The sequence below is a fragment of the Epinephelus fuscoguttatus genome, linkage group LG11 (genome assembly GCF_011397635.1).
Source record: "Epinephelus fuscoguttatus linkage group LG11, E.fuscoguttatus.final_Chr_v1".
Lineage (NCBI taxonomy): Eukaryota > Metazoa > Chordata > Actinopteri > Perciformes > Serranidae > Epinephelus > Epinephelus fuscoguttatus.
In genome coordinates, this window is record NC_064762.1 from 25506649 (window position 1) to 25532285 (window position 25637).

At 40.6% G+C, this 25637-nt stretch overlaps 1 protein-coding gene across 1 annotated transcript in view; it reads right to left on the reverse strand.

The window, feature by feature from the left end:
- Positions 1-238: 238 nt before the first annotated feature.
- The window catches only part of scara3 (scavenger receptor class A, member 3), a 34906-nt gene continuing 9507 nt past the window's right edge, over positions 239-25637 (reverse strand). The window contains exons 2-12 of the mRNA XM_049590244.1: positions 17553-17591; positions 15831-15872; positions 14839-14958; positions 11530-11610; positions 9385-9503; positions 8236-8480; positions 7351-7570; positions 6077-6165; positions 5539-5731; positions 3716-3893; positions 239-3628 (exon numbers count right to left, since the gene is read on the reverse strand). Of these exons, the coding sequence (XP_049446201.1) occupies positions 3168-3628; positions 3716-3893; positions 5539-5731; positions 6077-6165; positions 7351-7570; positions 8236-8480; positions 9385-9503; positions 11530-11610; positions 14839-14958; positions 15831-15872; positions 17553-17591 (1787 nt within the window). The 3' untranslated portion in view covers positions 239-3167. The remainder of the gene's footprint in view (positions 3629-3715; positions 3894-5538; positions 5732-6076; positions 6166-7350; positions 7571-8235; positions 8481-9384; positions 9504-11529; positions 11611-14838; positions 14959-15830; positions 15873-17552; positions 17592-25637) is intronic.

Consider the following 25637-nt stretch of genomic DNA (forward strand, 5'->3'; position numbering starts at 1 on the left):
GGACATTTGTACCCTACTATAAGCTGCAAAAAGTTTAGTCTTGGTCACATTTATTGTATGGTGGAGTACCTATGTTCAAACAACAGGCTAAATCTAGACAAACCAATTGAAACCTCAAAAATCTAACGGGAGGGGTTTGACATGTGTTTTGTATTAATGGTCGCTCCCTTCCCCTCACAGGGCAACAATAGTACTCTGCTCTGGAAATACAGCGGGACACTTACAACAACCAGTCCATTAAAAAAAGCTTTATTGAAGTTCGATGCAATCCAGTCGCATTTCATTACAACACACAGTTTTACAAAAATAGCACGTTTCCCTTTTTTGTAAGACGTATTTTCAGTAATATAAAAAGGTTATTTATGTGTGTATCATAAGACCCAAACACTCTTATGAGTCATTACTCTGCTATCAGTGTTAATAGTAGAAACTGAGGCAAATGTGACACTCCTGTTGCAGAGCTGCAACTTGGTTTTTCTTTTTATTACGTGACATGTTAAACATTATCATTCATTTGTGTGTTAAATGAGTTTTGTGACATTCCTAGCCTTCATATATCCTAAAAAAATTCATTCAACATATTGTGAAATATGCTTTTCTTTCTTTCAAAGGTTAAATGAGAAAAGTGCCGGGGCCAGAATCAATTAGCTTAGCTTAATGTAAAAATTGTAACCTGTAGGAAACAGCTACAGTCAGCTACAGTTAGTCTGTATGCTAAGCCAGGCTAATCACCTCCTGGCTCCAGCGCCACGCACAGACATCAGAGTGGTATCAACTAACGTTGGTGTTTACAATGATTCTCAACCTGTCTCAACCTCGCTCAGTCTGCCATACCAACATGCTTCAAGAAGTCCACCATCATTCCTGTGCCCAAGAAAATGACTACCGCCCTGTGACACTCACCTTTGTAGTGATGAGGTGCTTCGGTCGGCTGGTTAAGGATTACATCTGGTCCTCACTAACCAGCACACTGGGCCCACTACAGTTTGCTTATCGTCTCAACCGATCTACAGAAGACACCATAGCGCACATCCTCCAGACCAACCTATCTCACCTGGAAAAGAAAGGGAGCTCTGCGAGATTCCTGTTCATTGACTACAGTTTAGCGTTCAAACCATAGTTCCCTCCAGGCTGGCCACAAAGCTCAAGGAGCTGGGATTAAACACCTCACTGTACATGTGAATCTTTCACCTCCTGACAGGCAGATCCCAGGTAGTGAGAGTGGGCAGACACACCTCTTCCACCCTCATCCTTAACACCGGAGCACCCCAGGGCTGCGTTTTGAGCCCCCTGCTGTACTCCCTGTACCACAGGACTGTGTTGCTACTTTGACTCCAGCACCATCATCACATTTGCTGATGACACAGCTGTGGTTGGCCTGATCACAGATAACACTGAAAAGGCCAACGTGACACAAGTAGAGGACCTGATCTGCTGGTGTCAAGACAACAACCTACTCCTGAACATATATATATCAGCAGGTGGGTCCTCAGTGGAGAGGGAGGATAGCTTTAAGTACCTTGGTGTACACATTGCTGAGAGCCAGACCTGAGTGCTGCATACTGACTCAGTGGGGAGAAGAACAAGGCAGAGACTGTTTTATCTTAGACGCCTGAGGAAATTCCAAGTATCTCCTTAAATACTCAGGAATTTCTACTCCTGCACCACCAAGAGCATCTTGGCGGGGAACATCACTGCCTGGTGCGAAAACAGCACCAAAGAGGACTACAAGGCCCTGCAATGCTCCGCTGAACACACTATAGAGGCACTACTCTACACCTAGTTTGTAGTGATGTTTACAGCAGGCGCTGCAAAAATAAGCCTCATTAAAGATCCCAACCACTCTGATTACAGCCTTTTCTCCCTGTTGAGGTCAGAAACCAGGCCAGCACTGAGACCACAAGTTTCCTAAATGAAGACCCTGCCTAAGACACCCCTCCCATAGACATATAATTATTGTTATAATACTGTTTTTAAATGCACAAATTGTAGAAACTGACAATACATTTCATTAAATTGTATTAATATGATTTAAAATGACAAATAAATTGATTGATATATTTTCTCGTCAAACTCATAGAAAGAAAAGAAATGAGTGTATTTCCCAAAATGTTCTCATAAATGTGTCAACAGGACTCAACAAGAAAGTTACTTTTTTCATTCCTTCTAGCAACAATAGAGACAAATGTTGCATACCATGTAAAACAAAGATCATCAGAGCCCAAATTCAGAGGCCATAAATTCTGCAACTTCTTCAAACACAGACCATAAAAGTTTTGCCCGTACCAAAAATCCTTCAGAGTACCTGCTCTGAAATACCATAAGATAAACAAACTGACTTCAACTTTGCACTTTAAGAAACACCAAAGTGCCATCAATCAATAAAGGATGATTAGATACATACACAATGTAAAAACACAAAGACATTTTTTTCTGAGCCCATATACTAGTGCATGGGATTGCAAATCTTTGAGTAGTCTGAACGGGAAACACCACTACTTTAGTCCAAATCTGTGGTTAACAGCTCTCCTATTTATTATGCCTCGGGAGGTTTTGGTGGCTTGACAATAACCTCAAACATTTTCTTTGCTTCCAGTACATTCAACTAGGCAAGACCTCAGCTTCAATATGTTTTCTATTCCCAATAATCTCGTCACACAAGACAAGTTTTTAATTCTGGTAAAATCTCATACTGTCATCATATACGGATGGAGATTGTTATCTTTGGGTTTTCTTTGGCTTTGGAGGACAAGAAAACACTCATCAGAAGTAGTAATGAGACCCATGTGTTGTATGATGGCACTTTTCTTCAATGAAATTCAAAGTCTGTCCAAACACAGTCCATTTCTGACCTTAAGAACCCTTCTTTTCCACCTCAGATCATCAGTCCAGTTCTGTTTTTTACTTTCTAGACCTTCCTCTTGGTTCCTTTCATGTGGCCGTGTCATAACATCAAGAGGAAGCCTCCTTTAAAGCCCCATCTCAACTCTGATTTGTTGCATTTGTTCATAAAGATAAAAATCTCAAATGTCATACATAATCCCACAGAAATGGATTATCCTGTCTCCAATCCTTTCATCAGTAAAGAACCTTCGTACCAGACAAATCATCTCTGAGTCTACATCTTCGTCCATCTTTCTACTGTCTCTTCGAGTCAGTAGCAGGCGTCACGGTCCGCTGCCAGGTGTTGATTCGGTCATGGCATACGGCGACCCTGGAGGTCCAGGGGTTCCTGGTGGTCCAGGTGGCCCTACTGGCCCTGGTTTTCCCCTTGGTCCTGCTGGCCCAATGATGCCCGGCAGTCCTGCCTGACCCTGGATCCCTGGATTCCCTGAGGGTCCTGGAAGGCCTTCCAAACCTGGAAGGCCATTATCACCTTTCTCACCCTTCTCACCACGTGGTCCTGGTGGGCCAAGAGCCCCTTTAGCTCCTTTGATGCCTACTGTCCCCCTATTGCCAGTGGGGCCTGATTCACCTGTGGGTCCTCTGGGCCCAGAGGCACCCTTCTCTCCAACAGTTCCACGGACTCCAATGGGGCCTCGGTCACCTTTGCTCCCAGTCAGTCCCTGTGGTCCTTTTGAGCCGGTCTCGCCACGGTTCCCTTTTGGCCCTGGTGGTCCAGGTGCACCTGTTGAGAGAGTACAGGGGGTTAAGTTAAAGAAATAAAGAGTAAAATAATATGAATATAAAATCTAATATGAAACATCTAATGTACCTTTTAGTATGGTGAAGTTCTTTATGAGCTGGATATGGTGAACATCCACAAGCTTCATCTCCTCCATCACCATAGACAGGTTCCTGATGTCCACATCCAGTCGAACATTCAGTAACATGTTTTGCTGTCTCAGTGTGTCGGCCAAGTGGAGGAGTAACAAGACAGTGTTGTTCAGGTTCTACACAAAGAGAGGAGAAGGAGGACATGAGGATAAAGAAAGTAGAAAGAAATCAGAATCTATGTGTCTCCTGCCTAAATTCGAAGGTTTCTGCAGGTCTGTGAACGCAGTGCAGGTGGAGCTCTTGATTTGTTTATTTTTCCTCAGCAGCACATTGTGGAGTTTGATTAGTATGGTAGATAACTGAGCAGTCTATCTAATCACAGCTGATCAGATCGATAGAAAGGAGGAGCAGCTGCTGCAGAGGCAAGTGAAAGCAAATTTTGAGAATCAGTGGACGTCAACGAATGGTTTCACTTTTATTGCGCCATCTGTGCCCTGAGTACAATCTGTGCTCTAAGAGTGTGGTGCTAGGAATAACCGAATAGTATGTATATATTCCAGTAGCACTCCTAATGAATGGTCCAGCTCCAAAAATAAAAAATCAATATGTGGCACCAAATGTTGATATTGTTGCTGGTCTGATCAGCTTTTTCTGTTGTGAGTGTCTTTCTGTGCATTAGAATCAGTGCATTAATTAAGTTTTCATCTCTGGACTGCATAAAACATGGCCAATATTAGCTGTCATTAGCTTTGGACAAAACTATGCTTTGTGTAGCCTAGTTTATTTGCTCCAAATCACTTGATGGAAATACGTCCAATCTGCATTTCTTTTTTGACACATTTCAAAAGTTTGCTTACAATTCGCTTGACAGCTTAATGGAAGCATGGTTAGTAGCACTCTCAATAATATTAAGCAGATGTGCAAACAGTTTTTACAAAGAAATTAAAGATGCTCACTAGTTATAACTAACTTTTTACCATTTTGTTCTTAAACATCATAACTGCAGTAGCATCAGACAAAACTTTACATTGAGGATCATAAAAATGACAACCAATCACACACATGGCCATGAATTAAATACACTAACAGGCAGTTAGACACAGAGTGCAAGTCTAATGTTGGATGCAGGATGACACCTAAAACTACATTCAGACTGCCGGCAGATCAGATTTGCCTCTCAAATCAGATCTGTTATTTGCACCAACCTATCTGATTGTTATGGTAATGACGTGACTACATAGCTATGCTGATGACGCAGTTTTCCAGCACTGAAGCATGACAAAGGGAGGCAAACAACATTTTTAACACGCAAAAATGGATAATTGATCACAGAAAATATTCAGGCTGGATTGCAAAACTTCTGGAAGGGACACCATTGCACAGGAGCCCTCTTTGGAGCTGTTCTCTGCTCATGTGAGCCTCTGGACAAAATGAGGTAAGTCTTTTAATGCAGCGCTCCAGGGATCTTAGGGTTAGTAACGTTGGGTCGTATACAATTTCATCAACCCCAGAGTTAATTTCTAAAGTGTCCAGTATGTCAGATGTTTCTCATTAGTACAGTTCAATGCCTGGGGTTGAGATGCAGCTTAGCTGGAAAAGCCCTACTTCAGCGATACAGTGACAATTTACAAAAGACACTTAGAAATCCAATTTGAGCCACAAGATTCCAGACTGAGACGCAAGTATAGAAATCTGATTAGAATTGCAAAAAAAAACAGATATGGGCTGGCAGTCTGAACGAGGCCATATATATAGGCCATATATGCTTTTTGTGTGATAGATATATAAGCAAGAACAACAAATTCTTTCGTGTTTTACTACCTGTAGATCTTCTGTGTGTCTGCCCATGCGACTCTGGCAGGACGAGCTCTCGATGTTGATGTACTTGTACATGCTCTGGACGTGGCTGACAGTGGCGTTGATGCTGGAGGAGACTGTGTCGATCTCCATCGAGATGGAGTTCAGGCGACCATCCAATGCAGAGAAGCGCTCACCTGTCCGGTTCTCATAGTACCTGAAGAGGACAGTTGCGGTGTCAGTTTTTACTTTTCCTGAATGAAAATACTCTTTCTTTGTGTGTGTGCATGTTGAGAGTGGGAATGTGTGTGTCATGTACTTATTGCATTGTGGGGACATCTGTTCACAATGTCACAAATGGGGACTCCCATCTGAGACAAAAAACTGATCCCCACAAAGTTAGTCATCTTTTATAAGTTGTTTTTAGGGTTGCGGTTAGAATTTGACACAAGTCAAGTTGAGGGTAAGGGTAGGGATCAGGCATGAAAGGTTACAGTTCACCTCCAGGGAATTTATGTGAGTCAGCACAGTGTCCTCTCATTTGTAGTAGTACACGTGTTACCTGGAATGGTAGCGAAGGTCATGCATGTTTTCCTCGTGTTCATCCATAAAGGACGTCGCATTGTCAAGCTGCATCTGCAGGTTCATCACCTGGGGAAAATACAGACATAGGAGATGTGTTCAAAACCGTCCACTCACTCACTCACTCACTATTCCCTATTTCGTGTTTACTATACAGTGCACTACATGGGGAACGACTGAACGAGATTTCGGACACTAACCGAAATTTTCTGAATGTCACTGCGTCAGTACCTGCACCGCATACTCCTGTGATGCAAGTGGACACGCCGAGCATCATGTAAACAAACCGGCGCTTTGAGGATGAACGAACTGTATGGTGGTTGTACTTTTTGTCAATAAATTGTTGAAATGTCAATGGTGCGGACGTTTGGTTTTGTCAGCTATGGTTGTGTGTCTGCATTGTGAGCTGTAATAGCCCACGATAGTGCACAAGCTACAAGCTACCTGGCTCGCACGAGCTAAGTGGCTATTGTTAGCTTGTGAGCTAACGTTACCGGCTAGCATCCTATTCGTATCTCTTCTTTTTGTGTATTAAAATAATGATTCCAGTGATTGTTTGGATGCTGCTGACCCAAGTCCTGCTCCTCGGGCAAAGACGGAAGCGAAGGCAAACGTATCTTAGGTGTTGAAGGCGCCTTTTGTTGATTCGCCGACGTCAACTGGTAATTAGCCTAAAAAAAATCTAAGCTAATATGCTAGCTGATATAAGCAAACTATCGGCTTGTTGCGCCTTTCTTCTTCTCCTCTGGCAAAAGACGACCGCATTGCATTGTGGTATACGGGAGTAAAATGTAGGGTACATCGTTTGTTCACTCACATTTGCTGTGCATTGTGGGTATTTTATAGTCCACTATATAGTGAATGAAATTAACCGCGGAGAATTCGAACAACACTACAAAATGGCGAACACACTACATAGTACACTATATCCGTGATATGGAGCGATTTCGAACACAGCTAATGTTGTACTTTTGTTATGTGTGAGTATCCTCATTAACATATCGGTACCTATCATCTGAAGGCCTTTGGTCACTAAGCTTGCATTTTTCATACGCGTTTTTAAAATCTGCAACCACACAAAGTCTGATACGTTTTATTGTTCCTATTGAGAAAATTGAGTTCATATTATTACCTCTTTCATCAACCTTTTTTCTCCCATCTATGTCCAGTTGCCATAATGTAACCTACACTTTCACATTAAAAGCCCTCCAATCACAGCTGTTCTGTTTGTTAGTAAAAGTTATACACACGCACCTGCTGGGTGAGGTCATAGTACACCTCAGTGGACATGGCGATCCTCTGGTGATCTGCCACTATGTTGTTCTGGAGGAAGCGCACCGTTTGCATGGTGCTGCTCGTGTTGGACTTGAGGGTGCTCAGAACTCGGCTGTAGTTCTGCCAGTCGCTGGTCAACTTCTGGAGCACCAGAGTCTCCTCGTCTGCTTTCCTCTGCAGTGCATCTATCCACAGTGTACTGGAGAGCAAAGGGGAGCATAAGACATGTGAGGTGCAGTGCTAGTTTACTTTTTACAAACTATAGAAGCAGCCGAAAAGTGTATGAGTATATATTTTGTTAAATCACTGTGTTAACTAGATATATTATTTAAGTTTTTCATGAGAATAAATCTTGTGCACATAAAAAAATCAGCCCATTGAAATGTATGTATTTCAAAATCAGAAAAGAAGATGGATGATAAACTACATCAGTCATATTCTACAGTAGTTTTGAATCAGCATTATAAGTCCCAGCTGTGCCTTTTTCAAACGGATCTCAGTTATCATTTATACCAACTCTGCCCTCATAAATATTGATTTGCTTGTCAGAAAGATGAATCTGGCTTCTTGCTGTCTGTCAGCCACTGATTATAGTTCCCATTTGGTCAGTTCACTAAGAGGTCATCAACATGTGTACATGTAGCTAACAAGGCAAGATGATAATCTAGTATGGGTTGATAAACATACAAATACTGTAGAAGAAGATGAGATGAAACCGTCTTTATAAAATGATAACTGCCACTACAGCTTCCCTTACAGCTTTAGTGACAAAAGGAGACTTAAAATAGACTCTATAAGGAAAACTTTTTTTTCCCCCAAGCAGTCAAATACTCCGTATCTCTTCCCTGCATCTCTTTTATTCACCTGAGTGCCACTGTCGTGTTAACCTGCTGAGCTGTAGCTTTGATGTTGTACTGATCGTCCACCATTTTCTTCATTTTCTCTTCAGTTTCCTCGATCACGTCCTTCCAGCCCTCCACCCGATCCAGGTATCTTTCCAGCGACTGGTTGAGGAGTTTGATCGTCATGAGGTGGTTCTGCATGTCACGTGTCAGTCGGGTGGTGGTGGCCTTGATGGTGCCCTGGGTCTGGGAGACCTGGTCCAGGACCTGGAGGGGACAGGGGTCAAAGAGGAAGAGGCTGTAATCAGAAATGAATGGCGTCATAGGCTGTTAAGTATTTTTTCAGTAAATTATGATGTCACATTGAAGTTGACCTTTGACCTTTTGGATATAAAATGTCTTCACTTTATCATTGTATCCCATTAGACATTTGTGTGAAATTTTGTGAGGTATGGCTGAAAAAAGTGCTTGGTGAGGTCACAGTGACCTTGACCTTTAACCACTATAGTTGAATCAGTTCAATCCTGAATCTCAAAAGATGTTTGTGCCAAATTTAAAGGAATACCCTCAATGTGTTTGAAATATTGTGTTCACAATAATAGGGACAAGGTCACAGTGACCTTGACCTTTGGCCACCAAAGTGTAATCGGATCATGCTTGAACTGAAGTGGACATTTGTGCCAAATTTGAAAAAATTCCCTCAAGGCGTTCTTGAGCTATCCAGTTCACAAGAATGAGACAGATGTAAGGTCACAGTGACCTTGACCACCAAAATGTAATATTTTCATTCTTGAGTCCAAGTGGATGTGTGTGCCAAATTTGGAAAAAACAAAACAAAACAAAAAAAAGCCTCAAAGTGTGCTTGAGATATCCCATTCACAAAAATGAGACAGATGTAAGGTCACAGAGACATTTGACCATCAAAATCTTACCAGTTCATCCTTGAGTCCAAATGGATGTTTGTGCCAAATTTGAAAAAATTCCTTCGAGGTGTTCTTGAGATATGAGAATGGGACGAATGGACAGACATAATGCCCTTGGATACAGCTATCACCAGCTTGGAGGCATTGTAAGTAACTTCAGGTTTTGGACTTTTGGTTTCACAAAACAAGGTGACTTGTAGAAGTCCCCTCTGTCTCTTAGAGCTTGCTTTGTGATCACTACACAGTACCTGCTCCTGTCCTAGTATCATTCTCTGGATGTCTTCAAACTCTTTCTTCAGCCTGCTGATCTCCTCGCTGTACAGGGTCACATCCAGACAGCCTGAACAGTTGGAGGTGGAGCTCAGATCTGATAGATGGAGTCAGAGAGAGAAAAAGAGGGGCCAGACAAAGATAGTGACAGTGAGACGGGAGAGAAAAACATTCTAGATGTCTGTATATGATAAATACAAAAGCTTCTGGTAACCATATGTGTGAGGGAGAAAAAGATCTTTTAAGCTCCCCTGACATCACAGTTAATCATCCGTGTTGCTTCACACTTCATGAAGGACCTTAAAACACCTGGTACATATTGTTGCTGCCAGGAGGAAACCTTGTGTGTCCAAAAATGTTACTTTTCAGAAAATAAAAAAGGGGTGTTTTTATAATAACTGAACCCTGTGTAATCAAAGTCTGACACTTGCATGTGTCAATATATCATCAATGCTTCATTAAAAAAAGCCCAAAGGAGTTATGAGGTTACTGATCAGCAAAGGTAGAGACACGTGTGTTGCCTGCTATTGATTAGATCGGCTGCATCTGCAGTAAGTGCACTGCATTACATTATCATCAACTTACAGGTTGCATTCATTGTAGCTATGTGTGTGCTCAGTTTTTTCTGTCATTCAATACAATACACAACCCCTCCACGTCACTCCCTGCAACTTGAAGAGTACTCACTGAAAGAACAGCGGGCAGAAGCTCTGGTGATGGACTATCAGTGGTGGCTGTAGCAATCTGAATTCAGCATGCACAAATCCCAAAACAACCAGTTCTTTAATTAGAAGTTTGAGTTGAGTTTTAGGACTGAGTGGAGCTTTAGTCACAAGCTCTTTCTGATATATCTTATTGGGTGAATATTTGTAAAACCAACATAGCATTTATTTGTGGAAAAAATAAAATAAAAGCAATGAAATATATAGTTGAAGTTTCCTCCCAACAGCGAAGATATGCAGGGTCTATGTAGTTCAAAAAGTCATGCAGTGGTTGTTCAGGTTCGTATCATCTTCCTCGGCAGATTGGAACAGAAGACACTAAATCACTGAAGGTAATTAAGTCTTCTAAACACTTACTGAAAGGACCTTAAGTGTCAAATCAAATTGTTTTAGCCAATATGAACAAGAAGTCCTTTGGCTGCCCTGACAGAATTAGAAATCTTAAACATCTACATTACAAGTTCCCATGACAAATAAGCAAAACTCCAGAGTAGCTACGAAATGGACCTTGTAATGAGTTCGTTTTGCGACGTCAAGCATGAACTTCTGAACAATGAACAATCTGAGGGATCTACACAAAAAAAAATATTCTTTGTAGTACAAGAAAACAGCAATTTTTGGCTCTTTTACTGCTGCAAATGAATCCGTTTAGGGAGCTTCTGAACAATTTTTTAAGAATGTATAATGTATGTCAGTAGGGAAGCAATTGGGTTTTTTTTACTCAAAGAAACCTAAAAGAATTCTATGTTTTCTGTGTGCATAAGAGAGTTTCCATTGCTTTTGTTTGCCCGTGATGTTTAGGGTCTAGGAGGCCACACAAAGCCTCGTTTCCACCAAGCAGTCATGTTCAGTTCAGTTCACTTTGTTACACGTTACAATTATTTTTGCAGTTCAACTGTCAGAAGTTGTGGATGGTACCAATAGAACCACTCCATTCTGTACCATTTTTTCCCATAACCCCTCTGTCAAGATACCGAGCACACTAAACTGATACCAAAAGACGGAGCTAGAAACCCTGCAGTCCATTGATTGGTCAATAGTGAATCGTCACTCTTGCTCTTCATGGACTCAATGCAAAAACATGCCAATTTTAAATATCCCACTGATTACGACAGAAACTACACACACTAGTCTGTTCTTTTTTAGTTTAACGTCAGTGTGCAACCCTGTTCCTGTGCCGATCAACAAGGCGCAGATGTTTTTCTGCATCTCTGGCAAACAGGAAATATGGCAAGAGCTGAATGGAGCAGAGTGTAACAACAACCCCGCCCACGTTCAGAGTACTGTCTGTGGTGGTAACACTAAACAGATCTAGGGTTTAGGTACATGTTTGAGCGGGTTACGTACTGTTTGTAATGGTACTATGCCAGAAGTGTTTGGCAGCAACACGCCTTACTTTACCTTCTATTCCTTGCTGAACACTGGTGATCTTCTTGTGGTAGACAGACTCCTCCTCAGACAGGCTGTCAACCTTCCTGAACACTGGAGACACAGTTGATTAAATATGAATGTTCAAAGGTTATAAAATTACACTGTTATTACCAAGTTCAGGATTTCTGTTTGTTTTGTGAAAGTCAGTGTAATTAAATGCGAAATTAACTCATTAGCTTTAAAAATATAACCTTGAAAGTAACCATGGCAGATGGTTCTGACCTCTGACGGAGTAAATACAAAAATGATTAACATCAGCAGTACTTTGGTGTTAACAGGATATAGGAAGTATTTAAAGGAGTGAAAACAGGAAGTTGTAATTTAAGCCCTGACAACAAAACACATAAAGTTTTCATTAGCTAACAAATATAACCAAAACACTGATGAATGATGGGTCAGCCAGCTGGCCAGGTCCTGCTCTCCCAACATATTTCCCAAGAGAGCAACAACAACTTAATGAGCACGAGGTTTTGTATGTACAAGTGCACACTTGTTAGAGTGTAAGTTTGTATAGTGTGTGTTAGCATCCTAGGGCCGGACCCAAGGTATTAATGATCTGTTCCATAATGTGTTTGCATATATAAATGCTTCCACATGCGATCTGCACATACCACCTGCTCTGCTGTATTAGCTGCTGTGACAGTGATGCTGAACATGGCTCCTGACTTTAGCTGAATTCTGTGCAACAATGCTTAAACAATGTAAACACAGATTTCTTTGAATGCTTTTCCAGCAGTATTTGTTTTTTAATGCATTGGACGTGACGGCTTAGGAAAATGCATTTCACTCCAACAATCCTCTCAAGCTCAGAAAATGTGTTACTTCATTCCACGTTTGTTACTCAACAGATTTTTGGTGCAGAATTTGTTTTTTTATAAAACAGATGTTCGACAAAGAACAAAAAAAAATCAAAGGTTATTTGTTTCTTTTTTTCCTTGTGCACATGCACAGCTAGGAGCTGCAGCCAAGTGAAATATCTTTTCTGTTTATACTTAAGTTTCCAGGGCTTTGGTGTCGTACAGCTGTGCTGGAAGTTGACACAAACATAAACCAAGCACAGTTTCTGTGTGTAAAGCATCATAAAAGAGCAGCGATTTGTGTACGTGGTGTGCATGTTTTGTTTGTCTCCTGTCTTTGCTGATGCTCAGCAACATAAAAATGTTGACATTTACCAATTGATTATTATGTTTCCCCACAATATTGTTCTTGTCCACAGGATGCTGAAATTCTCCACTGACATGCAGGGTGATTTCCTATCTTCACACAGACATTTGACTTAGCAACAAAACACTTCCTGTTTTTCTAATATTTGACAACATCCAATAGCTGGTATCAATTAAACCCTTCTGGCGCTATGATGCATTTGTTTTCAATATTACTGGTAGTATAACAAAAAATGCTGTGTAAACCAGTGGATACCTCTTACTGGTAATGTTTACAACAAACTTTACCACAAAGTGCTTAACTATCCTTTTTTTGACTGATATTTATCAATGGCACATTTTTGGATATAATAATCGTAAATAAAAATATAGATTAATACATTTTTTAAAACCCCAAACAAATAACTGGAATATTATATCCTCCAGAGGGAGCTAAAATGCACAACCCTTATGTGGGAGGCAGATGTAAACAAACCCGAGACTGACACGGTGCCACAACTTGCTGTAGTGTTGATAAAGCTTTGCACTGAGAAAAACAAAAGTAGAAGGCCAAACTAGTCTGGATGGGAGAATGACTTGGCAACATGGTCAGCTGCTCCATACTGACATAATCATAATCATCCAGATTCTAATCCTAAATATCAAACATGTTTGGAATTATCCAGTGGCCCCAATGAGTCTGCAAGCAGTTTGCGAGGCCAAGGTCCCACACCAGGTTTGTCCTCAGACTGTCGGGAAGGGTGAATCGAGGATAAATCTGCCCCGAACTCCTGTAGTCTGAGCCTGGCTTTAGTGCAAGGCTGGCTTGGATTGCAGTAAACTGATCGCAGATAAACATTTTAACATCTAAAATTACAAACAACAGTATACAGCTATTGAAAGTGAAATAACTATGCAACAAGGACATTCAGGAGTGGATAAAAGATTCCTGTCAATATCTGCAAATCTCACAATGTAACAATGATACACAGAGTGGACACATGCCGCATGTTTGGCACCCTCAAATCCACTGGTGTCTGCAGACGTGTGGAAGGTGTGCTCAAAAGCAAGAGCAACACCATCGCAGCACACAAGCATTCCCAAGTGCTTTTTTCTTCAGGATGCAACAGCTGCACTCTGAAATAAACAAAGTTCAACTTTTGGAACACAGCAACGTGCACCACATGTCGTGGGACAAGGACCAACCAATCACAGCTGGCAGATATCTTTCCTTTCATCCGTACATATCAGTCTACGGTAACCATGGATGTTTTAGTGCAGGGCCACCTAGAGCTTTACAACCTGGCACATGCATTTAAAAAAACAAAACCCAGAAGAAAAAATTTGGGATTTCTGGTAAATAGGTTACGCTTGCTCAGCAACATCAGGCGCAACCTGCCTCTGTGCCCTTCATAGTTGGCATAAGACTTGTACCCAGCAGCTGACCCTATGCTTTCCTGGTGGTATAAGATGCGACAGGTGCTGCTATGGAACGCCGCCAGCAGTGGTTGCTATGGCAACAGACTGTTTAACTGACACCTAGTGCTGGTGGCAAAACACAAACTTAAGTGAGCATGTACAGTATGTCTACATGTTTCCAGCACATGTGTGATTAAATAATGTTTTATTATGCTTCTGTACCTGAATATGAGCTGGTTCGAGTGTTGTGGGATTTTACATCACTCTCACTACGCCCTACTTTCTCTCTCTCTACTCCTGAGATCCCTGAACGGTAGTAAAAGATGGAAGATTTACGGCCTTCATACCCAATAAAATGTGATGTTAATGTGAAAAGCATCTGTTGGTGCTGAGCAGCTGTCAGGTAAAACATGGCACACGGGGCCCGGGATCACATTCACTTGATCTATGGGAGTTAAATGGACTGAGTTTTATTAAGACACACACATACATAGGAAAGTAGAGCCTGATCTTTTCCCATGAAAAGCCTCAAGCAAAGTGTCAGCATTAATCAGTGGATAGACCTAATTAATCACCGAGCTGTTGACCACATCCAACCTGAGAGATTAATGTCTCCGTGGGGGAGTATGGAGATAATATATGGTGTATTTTTTGGCTTAGAGACTTTAACTTCACATGATTCATTCATTGCAACTTAATTGTTAAAAAAAAAGCTCACCCAGTGCCGCCAGCACTGCCACAGTAATGATGAGGAACGCAACAAATCCATAGAGGACTTTGACAGCCAGCTGGAGAGAGTGGCTCTGCTGGCACCTCATACAGCCTCCTCTGCTGCGACCTGGAGGGACAATGAGTTACCATGACACAGAAATAGAAACAAAAACGTTAAACTACATTTGATTTGATTATTCAACTTTGTAAAAAATTCCAAAATCTCTATCAGTTTTGGCTGTTTGGAGATCAATAAAACCAGTGGTAGGAGTATACAAATCTTATACTTGGGTAAAAGCAGTGATACAATAAAAATATTCTGCAATATAATAAAAATAAATGTACTGTAAGTGTCATAAGTAGGATGTAAATATTATCTTGATTGACCAAATTAATAGTTTAGTCTATATAATGTCATCACAATTTCCCAAAGCTCAAGCTAATGTCTACAAATTGCCTGTTTTCCAACTAACAGCTCAAAACCAAAAGTTATTTAGTTTGTGATCATACAAGACTTAGAAAATGTCTGAGCCTTTTTCTTTTAAAATGACTTAAACAATTAATTAATTATCAAAACAGTTGCTGATTCTTTTTTTGTCAACTGACTTACTGATTTATCGTTTCAGCTTTCTACATCAGATCATTTTAATGCTGTCTGGCTAAATGGCTGAAGTGAGGCTAAATCTTACTGTGTTGGTCGAGTTTCATCTATACAGCATATTTTATCAGATGATCACGTTCATAAAAAGTGCAATATTTCCTTCTTAAATGTAATGGAGTATTGTTATCATGGCAAATGTAAAAACACATAAAAAGAGTGAAACTCTGTAGAGCAGAGTCAGACATTTACGCTTAAGCCATGCATATACACAGATGGCATATGTATACACAGTATGTCCCTGGTGAAAAAACCCATGATGCAGATTACATTATTTGCTGTTGTTGGACGTGTGTGTGTGTGTGTGTGTGTGTGTGTGTGCGCGTGTGTGTGGCCTTCACCTCTAAATGTAGGCATTTCCTCCTCTCCAGTGAAATCCTCCTCTGAAAAACAAGACAAGGAAAAATGTAAACATGACAATTTGAAAACACTATGCTCTACTACTGACCAAATAAAGAAATCACTGAATATACAAACTTTAATATTTGTAGTGTTCATTGTGGTGTCATTCTGATTACTTAACGTGGTGGAAAAAAAGGTAAAACAAACAAAAATCTAAAAGGGAGTCACATTAATGTAGATCACTGAAACTTTTTTTTATTTAAAGGAGGACTACTTTGCTAATTTTCAACCAGGTCTGTGTCACCGAGGTATGGGGAGTGTGTGCAGATGAACTGTGTAAAGGTGCTCTCCGTGCTGGCAGGGACAAAAACTCCCCGCCTTTGCAATGAGAAAAAAATCTATTGGGTGACGCAAAATCTGTCATTTTGTGTCATCAAGTGGATTTTGGCTGGCGGACCCGTTCATCTGCACACACTCTCTACAGCTCAATGACACAGACCTGGCTGAAAAAAATATGGTCTCTTGCCAAGAGTTATATTCTCTTTCATATATGTCCCTTTAATATGCAGCTAAAGTGAGGAGGTAATTAGCTTAGCTTAGCATAAAGGTTGGAAATAGTTTGCCTGGTCTCCCTCTAATACCAGAAATTGACCATTTTTGCATTTCTGTTTGTGCACAGATTCAACAAACAAGATGCAAGATGTCAAGATGTACACATAGAGGCACTACTGGGTGGATATTTCAATACTAGCTCTTAATGCTAAGCTAAGCTTATTTCCTTCTGGCTCTAGGTCCATCGTTAATGCACAGACATGAGAGTGGTGTCAATTATCTCATGCTACTCGTGTAAAGACAGCTTATAAATGTCTCACACATGTCAGTGTATTCCTTTAGTATATAATAGAATACCCTTCAAAGAGAGCTTCAACCTCATGTATTTTTCTCTGAAATTTATCAAGAGCCCTTTTTGCACAGAGATCACACTACTGAGTCATTACAAAGTCCCTTCTTTATGCCTCCTTTGCATTTTTAAACAGAGCCACTTGACGGTGGCATCACTCTGCTCCACTGTGTGGTTATAGACTGCATTGCAGCTTTGTGAAATCAAAAGAGGCATGACAGGTGTGACATTTAAGTTAATAGAGTTAGCCTCTAGTGTGACATAAAACAAATGCATCAGCAGTGCTTTCTAAACAACAACCATGACATTAACGTGTCATTTACCTCCTACACCTCTGCTCGAAGGGTAAGGAGCTCCCAGACCTCATTGTTTTCCAGATTTGCAGACATTTATGGCCACTGTGCTTCTTTTTTCAGTTAGCTGCTAACTGCTAGCAGCTACTTTTTAAATCTCCGAGGGTGAGTCACACGCATAACACATTGTCAAAATGTCACACCTGTGTCGCCCATGATCCTGTCTTGCACGTTGTCCTGTTTATACAGACATAGTTCCAGAGCTGTTACTACCTCCCATGGCTGCTTAAAGGTGAGATCACTCTGTCCCCCATATTCGCAATTGTACCTTATATACAGAATGGCGAGGTGGCATAATGGTGCAATATTCCCAACTTGAACGGGCAGTAAAAGGGGCTAAGGTGAATCTTATAAGATCAAGTAAGGGCAGCAACAACTAACATTAGATTCCATATTGTCTGTAACATATTTATCGTGTGGTGATGTGACAATTACATATAAAAAACATTTGTTTCTGTGATCATTACCTTTGAAAAGCTGGTTCTCATATCCACCATAGTTGTCTGCTAAAAAGGAAAGAAAGATATAAACAGAACAGACATTTAGCTGACTGAAACCAATTTTGCTGGAGCCACCAACAAGTTTTATTACTCCTGTCATAAATCATAAAAACCAGCTGCCTCACAGTCCCCCAAAAGCCTCCCCCTGAAGACCCTGTATACTACTGAGCATATCCAGTGTGGGGCTGCTATCTCAGCACAATACATAGGAAGGTTTTTGTCCTGCTCAAATGTTTTCTCTGCTCACTCAGGAGAAAACAGCCCCACAGTGGTGTAAAGTTATGAGAACAGTTGGTTTTGTGTGCTGAATCTGATGGGAGTATTGTGTGTCTGAGGAGGTTGTCATCACACACTCTTTGCTGAAAAGGACTGAAATGAAAAGCATGACGTCCACAGAATATAACCAGAGGGCCTAATAAACCACACAAGACGAATTCATTTAACATCATGTTTTCATAACTGTGTGAAACAGCAATTGACTTTATACAACACGTCATTAACTGTACACCACCCAAATTAGTACCGAACCCCACACCTTGTAAGAATTCAATGTTGAGGAAGCCAAAACACTCAAAGGAGCAGCACGGGAGGCTTTTTTTTTCTGAAGAAAACAGGAAAAAAGAGGTTTGGCAGATTGGGGAGTAGCTGAAGAGAGACAGTTGGACACCCTGCCATGGTGCTGTGTTGATACTGCCAAAGGAGTTGGCCTTAAAGCAAACAGTGTCAGACTGCGGAAACACTGCTGTATAATGTAAAGTATGTGGTCACACATGCTACTGCAGACTTACAGCAGTGCTGCACCTGAAAATGAGCACAGCGAAATGACTCTAAAATGACGCCTTTGATTGTGGAAATGTGGAAAATGTGTTGACTGAGTCTAGACAGATCTGATGTAATCTAAGGGAGTATTCCATGAAAAATATATGTTGTGAGTCCACCTGTAAGCTAGAAGGTGGCTGTGAAAGGTTTCAAGATATTTCCCTGTTGAAAGCAAATGGAGCTTACCCTGCATTCATGTGGTGTCGGAACAATCGCAAAAATGAGTTTCCGACTGGGAAAATGTAAGTGGATGCCCCCTCAGGTTGGAACAACAACTCAGAAAGTCAGCAAAAATTTTGGTACACGAGTTTCCGAGCTGAAGTCATATAAGGAGAAACGTGGCAGACGAAAGTTAAAGTTCAGTTTATGGTGATAAACCTTTTATTAATTCATATATTGCATGTCAATATTTTGCCCATGTGTAATTTTATTGTAATGAAGCTCTAGTAAAAGTTCAGTCAGGAAGACAATACTTTCCATGCTCAGGCGGTAAGTTTGTTTCTCACCCTGCCATTCACTCCTTGCACCTATGCTCAATCACTATCTCTAGGTGTCATTGTTTGGGTAGGTCAATTGACTCATCATCTGATTCACAATCAACCAATAGCACAGCAACACACCTTCTCTGTCAATCTATCATCTTACTGCTCCTCATTTTAAATATGGTTCTTTCTTGCTGCCGTTGTGTGCGCCCTCCACCTCCCCATCACCACCTAGTCTTTACAGATTCATCAGCCTCATCAGCCTCAGCAGCCATCAGCCTCAGAGCCATCAGCCACCACCACCAGTGTCTGGACTCCATTGGGGGATTTATGCTGCTGCTGCTGCTCAGATGTCCCTCAATCACAAAATGTCTCCTGCTAGTGTCCAAGCGCCAAAGACTTCTGTTAAATCTTAACCAGCACAAATCATCTGTTAATTTGTTCACTCGTATTTTGTATTAAATATTATTTTTTTTTATTTCATTCTTTTGTCTCTCCTGATTGAAATATGGTATAGTTTCAGGGGATGTACTGGTGCAGCAACAAGTCTGGGACAAAGTCAGTCTCTAATATAAAGCTTCAAACTGTAATCAACCTGTTGTTTAAACACTCTGTGCAATAAAATACAACACATCATCTATGTAGCATCCATGTTGTTTCCACATTAGGACTTAAAGCTCATGACCACAACAAAGTCAGAAGAACGACTTCCCAACGCGGACAATGGGACCCTCCTGGGAGCATGTGAATGCAGCAAGATGGATAAAGTACATAAAAGCCGCACTTGAGTAAAAGTATCAAAAGTAATTTTCTGATATTAAATGTACTTATGTATTGAAAGAAAAAGTAAAAGCTAGTGGTCAGAATTTTTGATGATACACAAAACAAGTTCTTTTTTCCAGAACTCAACAAAACCCAGTTTTTCCTTCCCTCCCATTCCTTCATTTGTCTGTCTGTCCCTTCCTCCTCCCTTTCTTCCCTATTTTGTAGTAATTAACCAAGATGTTTAGGGGAAATCTAATGGAGTAAAAGTATACATTTCATGTAAAAAATGTAGTGGAGTAAAAGTAAAAGTTGACAGAAATACAAAAACTTAAGTAAAGTTTAGATACTTTGAAAAAATACCAAAGTATTATTACTTCATTACACTACTGTTGGTATCAGCTGCTTATCTATTGGCTGCTTGGCTACCAGCTGACTACTGACATCCAATCATATTCTCTCAGAAGTCTCTCACCATTTTTGGTGAAAATGCAGCTAAATATTGGAACACAGAAAGTATACAATGGTTTGAGAAGAAACAGAGTCAGTGGGTTTGAATCAGTTGGATTTATTCCATATCCGAGCTGAATAAATCTGCCGTCCTCCGCATAAACACTGAGCTACAAACTTTTAAAGAGCCAAAGCCTGACTTTTGTTGTCTGTCACTGCCACTGTGAAACCCAACTCTGGTCATTTCAATGTGTTGTGTAACTGTAAACCTGGATTTACTAGTTTACAGTTCATTTTGAGTTGTAAAAAGATCTCAAGTTATTCAGTTTTATTCCATTTCTCAAGCCAGTATAAAATGTTGCAAAATAATTTCTGAAACCAAAATGTCTGCTGTGGATCAATATCTGTGGTTAACCACATAATCAGCCCAACATGAGGAGAGGTCTGGCCTCTCATAGGGAATGAGAAGGAGAAAAATGGCTGGGGAAGAGAATAAAACCAGAAGCAGTTGCACAATTTCTGATGAATATCTAAGTGTCAAAAACATAATTTGTCATAAAAAAGTATGTTTTTTATCAGCTAGAAAATGTATAATTCCATGTGTACTTTGCATTTCTACACAAGACAAATATTTGACTTGAAACTGTATATTCGTAATGAATTCAAAGGCAGAATAGCTTATTTGTATTCAGTCTTTGACAGGCAAATAACAGTCTGCATGTAGTATTATGGGATAGGTGCTGACAAACACGGATGAAACTTGAGAATCTAAATGTTAGGTTTCCCACAAATGAACTTTTTGTTTAAATTTGGCTTAAACCAAATAAAGAAAACACATGACATTATCTCAAAAAACAGTGTCAGTGAAGTTTTGATAGAGAAAAGTACACTTGGCCTGCAAACGCCTGAATGACGTGGATGTTTATGTCAGCCAGCGGTGGAACAGCTGAGGTCAGATCTGAGTCACAAAACACTGACGCTGACATAATGATAGAAGAAGGACAGATGGACATGAGGAGAGAAAACAAGGACTTAAAAGATAGAAAGCAAGAAGGACAAAATGTTACATGTCCACACAGTATTTTTTGACAGAAAGTTCAGATAACTAAACAGATAACAGATAAATCGTTGCTCTGCAGTTACTAAAACACACACATATACACAAACACAGGGACGAGACAAAGGCTGAGCTGCACAAACTCTTTCAAGGTTATTCTGAGTGTGTTTACATGGACACGAATAAAGGCCTTTGCACACTGAGTCCATGTTTTTCGAATGTTTCTTTTTTAAGTCTTGCACACTGATTCCGATGTGTTTTATTGTTCTATTCTTTGTGAAAATTGGCAATACATGACAAAATTAAGAGACGCATTTCCTCCTGTGCCTCTCTCCACTGGAGTTACCTATCTGGCCATCACCACTCCCTCCCTGTCTGTCTTTAGTTTGGCACCACAGCTACATGACGGGGTGGAGCTGTCCTCCCTCTCTGTCTCCACATTCTGTGTGTGGTTCGTCACCATCATCCACCTGAATATCACTATCTGACTTCCTGAAAGTGAGCTATCTGAGCTATGAAATTATTCTGTGTGCCCCGTTCCTCTGTCTTGCCGCTGCTGTGTGCCACCGCCACATTTTCTTCACTGATTCTTCAAGTCAAATGTCCCTAAAAGGTTCTGACGGATGCGAAAAATGCAGAAAATCGATGACGAAAAAAAGTGATTCAGTGTGCAAAGGCCTTAACCCGTATATGATCGTGTTTTTGGAGTATCCTGTTTATGTGTTTGTGCATGTAAACACCATATCCTGTTTTCAGAATCCCAGATAAGCCCTTATCCCACTTACAAGAAACCAAAATATGTATCTGAGGGACTCGAAATGAAATAAACACCTTATAATGGTTATTGAGAGCCGCCAACTACCTGCTCAGGTGTTCTTTCGGCAGAGTGACGCAGCAGAAATACAAATAAATGACGGCAGCGACAGCGTCTCAGTTCTGGAGTGGTGAAAAAACATGAGTTTTATCTTTCAGTAATAAAAGAGGCTGCGGATTGTCATCCACTGCTCCCCTGTCCTACATAGTGACAGTGACAGGCTGGCACTGGAGTGGAGAATAGTGTTATAAGAGTGACGTAGCTGCTTTCAGGCAAAACGTCAGGTGAGTGGTAATTATGTGGTGTGTGTGGTTGAGAGAGAGACAGAGACAGAAAGAGATGTGGATGCATTCAGAGCAGACAGCTGTTGGCTGAAATTTGTTAAGTTGTAAAGTGGAAGTAACTGTACAGTGTTGTGTTCAGTATTTCCTGTTGCTCCCATCTCCTATCATCGATTCGTTCTTGTAAACATCACAGTACCTGAGCAAACAGACCGCAACAATCAGTAACCGCATTACTAGCAATTTTATATAATGGGGGAATATGAACAATCCCATTTCTCTGCACTGATGTACAGAGCCTTGGAGGTGACACTACCCACATTTAACATTTATTTAAACAACATATTCTGAAAATGATCATGATCAGGATAAGCCTCATTGATGGGTTATTCTTGTCCATGTAAATGCACCCACTGACTCATACGCCAGTTTGCTGATATCAAGTCAGTCAAGTGTTATTAGAAACATAACAACATAGGCAAAGCACCCAAAATCAAACCTACGACTTCAATCTGAAGGCAGTATTAGTAGAGAGAGTGGTACAAGTAGTGGGAGTATGGTGAGGTTAGTAGCAGCATCAGATACCATCGTTACTCTGGGTTTCAGTGGAGAGTTTTCACATCCCATATGGTCTAAATCCTGTTTCAGAGACTTTCCCACCCTGATTAAAATACATGTCTGGGAAGAAACCGAATTTTTGTCATTTTTTGGACTTCTGTGGCATGAAAATGGTCAGATTGAAATGTTTGAATGTCAGCAAATTATTTGCTATTGGAAGCTGAAATTCTAAAATATCTCCATCAGTATCCACCCTCAAATATCTGCTCCCTGGTCATGTTTCTCCTCCTTCACCTCCCTCCCTCTTCTCTTCTCTCTCCTTATGTTTTCCCTGCACTCTCTGTGGAAAAAAACCCTCCCGTCTGTCTCGTTAGTGAGGAAGTCGACCTGTCCAACACTCACAGAGCAGAACTGAGCTGATGTGACAGCAGGACAACACGGCCCCTCCAAGGTCACACCTATGCAGTCAGGCTATGGCAAAACATTGAAACTACTGGAAACTCTATTTACTTTAGTCTCAGTCAGTGGACGCACTCTGTCTCTTTAAAATTTACACTTGCTTGCTGTACTTGGTTCAAAATTTGGTGCAGCAAAGCATCTGTAAAAACCCTTTATGACGTGTTTAACAGGTAACACAATTTACTTTCGTGTAACTGAGTGGGATCGGATCATTCAAGACCACCCTTGCAACAAGGTCTCAGTCCAATTTGATATTTCGAGATGACATTTGTTTGTAACCTCCAAAATTGTTAAAATAAATCTGTTTTATGATGTGACAATGCTATGACAATGTTAGAGTTTAAATAAGGACTTGGGGGATGTTCATTCTGAGATGCACTGCTTACAAAAAAACAACATATCTGAATATGTATTATGTGGGACCAAATTCTGTAGCATAAAGAATTTAACAACTAACAATTTACCAGTAAAATGCACAACATCTGTGACAATATTAAGGCTTTGTCTGGATCAAATTCAGAAATACATTCCTGTAATGCATCTGAAACTATAAAATGAATTAAATGGATTATTTGCGGCTTTGTGTTCTGCAGAAAAAGACCGAACCAGACATGTGTCGTTGGCTGTTTATCCAGACAGTGAGGCAAACTGAGGATGGAAAACCTTGGTTGCAGTTTAAACACACACTGAGAGCCGAGCAAGCGTGTACTTATGCTGTGACAATAAGTAAATATACTGTAAGGATGTGTATTTCCAGGAAAGGCTTGAAAAAAATGTGTTTAACAAAACTAAACATTTCCAAGAGTTCTTCCAAAGGATTTAGTACTGAACTGTGGATAATTCAATAAAAGTACAACACGGTCAGGAAAATGACCATGTTTCCAAATTCTGCCAAGAATACTTTTTGTGATTAATTACATCACGGCTATTTTGACACCTGGGTCTTTGGTTTTATACCTAACTTTAAAAGTGGCTATGCACAGGTCAAGATCACTGAACTGAAATACTACAATACTTTTAAATGTTGTATTGGTGAAATAAGAACTACAATCCATGTACTGTATGTAGACACCCTAATATCACACCCATATGTGATCGTTCTCCTTCCTGAAACTGCTTGCAAAAATCAGATGAAACATCTGCACGCTGTACTTATTTTTAATTCAATAGAGCAACGTTTTGGTCTCACAGAGATCATTTCAGCACTGTCAAATCAAGGTCACAAAGCAGAACAAGACACAAACACGTCATCCATCACTCAGATCATGTATCACTGCATGTTTGAGAGTTCACTCACACTCTCTGCGCTCCATTTGAACTAGGAATTTAGAATTTCCAAGTTCCCAGTGGGAAATTTCAGCTGGGACTCTCCCTGAAGTTACATTTCTGACTTAAAATCAAAAGAACCTCACCGACCCTGACCTCAAAATGGCTAGCCAAAAAGATGGCTGCTCTGCCCATCAGCAGTAAGTGAAATCTGTAGCAATATGTTATTACTTATTACTTCTTCCTTAGCTGTGTCTCATTAAATCTGTCATACATACAATACTGTCCAACTTCTAGCTGTGGACATGTTGCCACAGTGTTTGCATGCAAAAATACAGCGTAATGCATTGCTATTAACTGACATTGCTAACAATGGCTAAGGGCCCTAACACACCAAGCTGACAGCCAGCCCACCGTCAATGTTGGGCCATTGGTGTGTGTCTGTCACACCAGTTGGCTCTTTTTAAACCGATCAAGCATGCTGTAGTTCAGCTCAACGCATGAGAAGAGAAACAGAAGTGAGGAAAGCAAACGAACAACCTACGCGAAGCACAAATTTTTGTGCAGCGGTCAGCCTTTTTTTGCCACTAGTTCTTTGATGTCGGTTTGGCGTGACAATATAGATTTTCCTGGTGGGGGTCATCTTGGTTTTTCATCTTGTTGTACTGGAATACGATCAGCTCGGGTGTTACGCCATTACCAGCTCCCACTTTCAAGGTAAATGGAAGACAGCATCTATTGTCCTTCCTTGTAATGTTGCCATGAGTGTAGCAGGTAGCCTTATTTGGCAATTTCAGGGCTGTCAATTGTGTTAATGATAAAATCCCAGGAATGCGCATCTCCTGAATGCACATCTGAGCAGGTGGCATTCATCAGACTGAAACTTGTAATTTCTGAAAAGTTTATGCAGTTAAGAGAGTTCAATGAATTAGACAACCCTGGTGTGAGCAAAACGTATAGAATTAAAGAAGTTACAGTGAATACAAAAATGTTCTTGCATGAGGCCTGACAGCTCCACAAAAAGATAATCAGCTCATAGACGAAAGCTCGAAATGCCTTAAGAAAATATTAAGGTAGGAGCTTGTTATGGTTTCAGTCAGGATA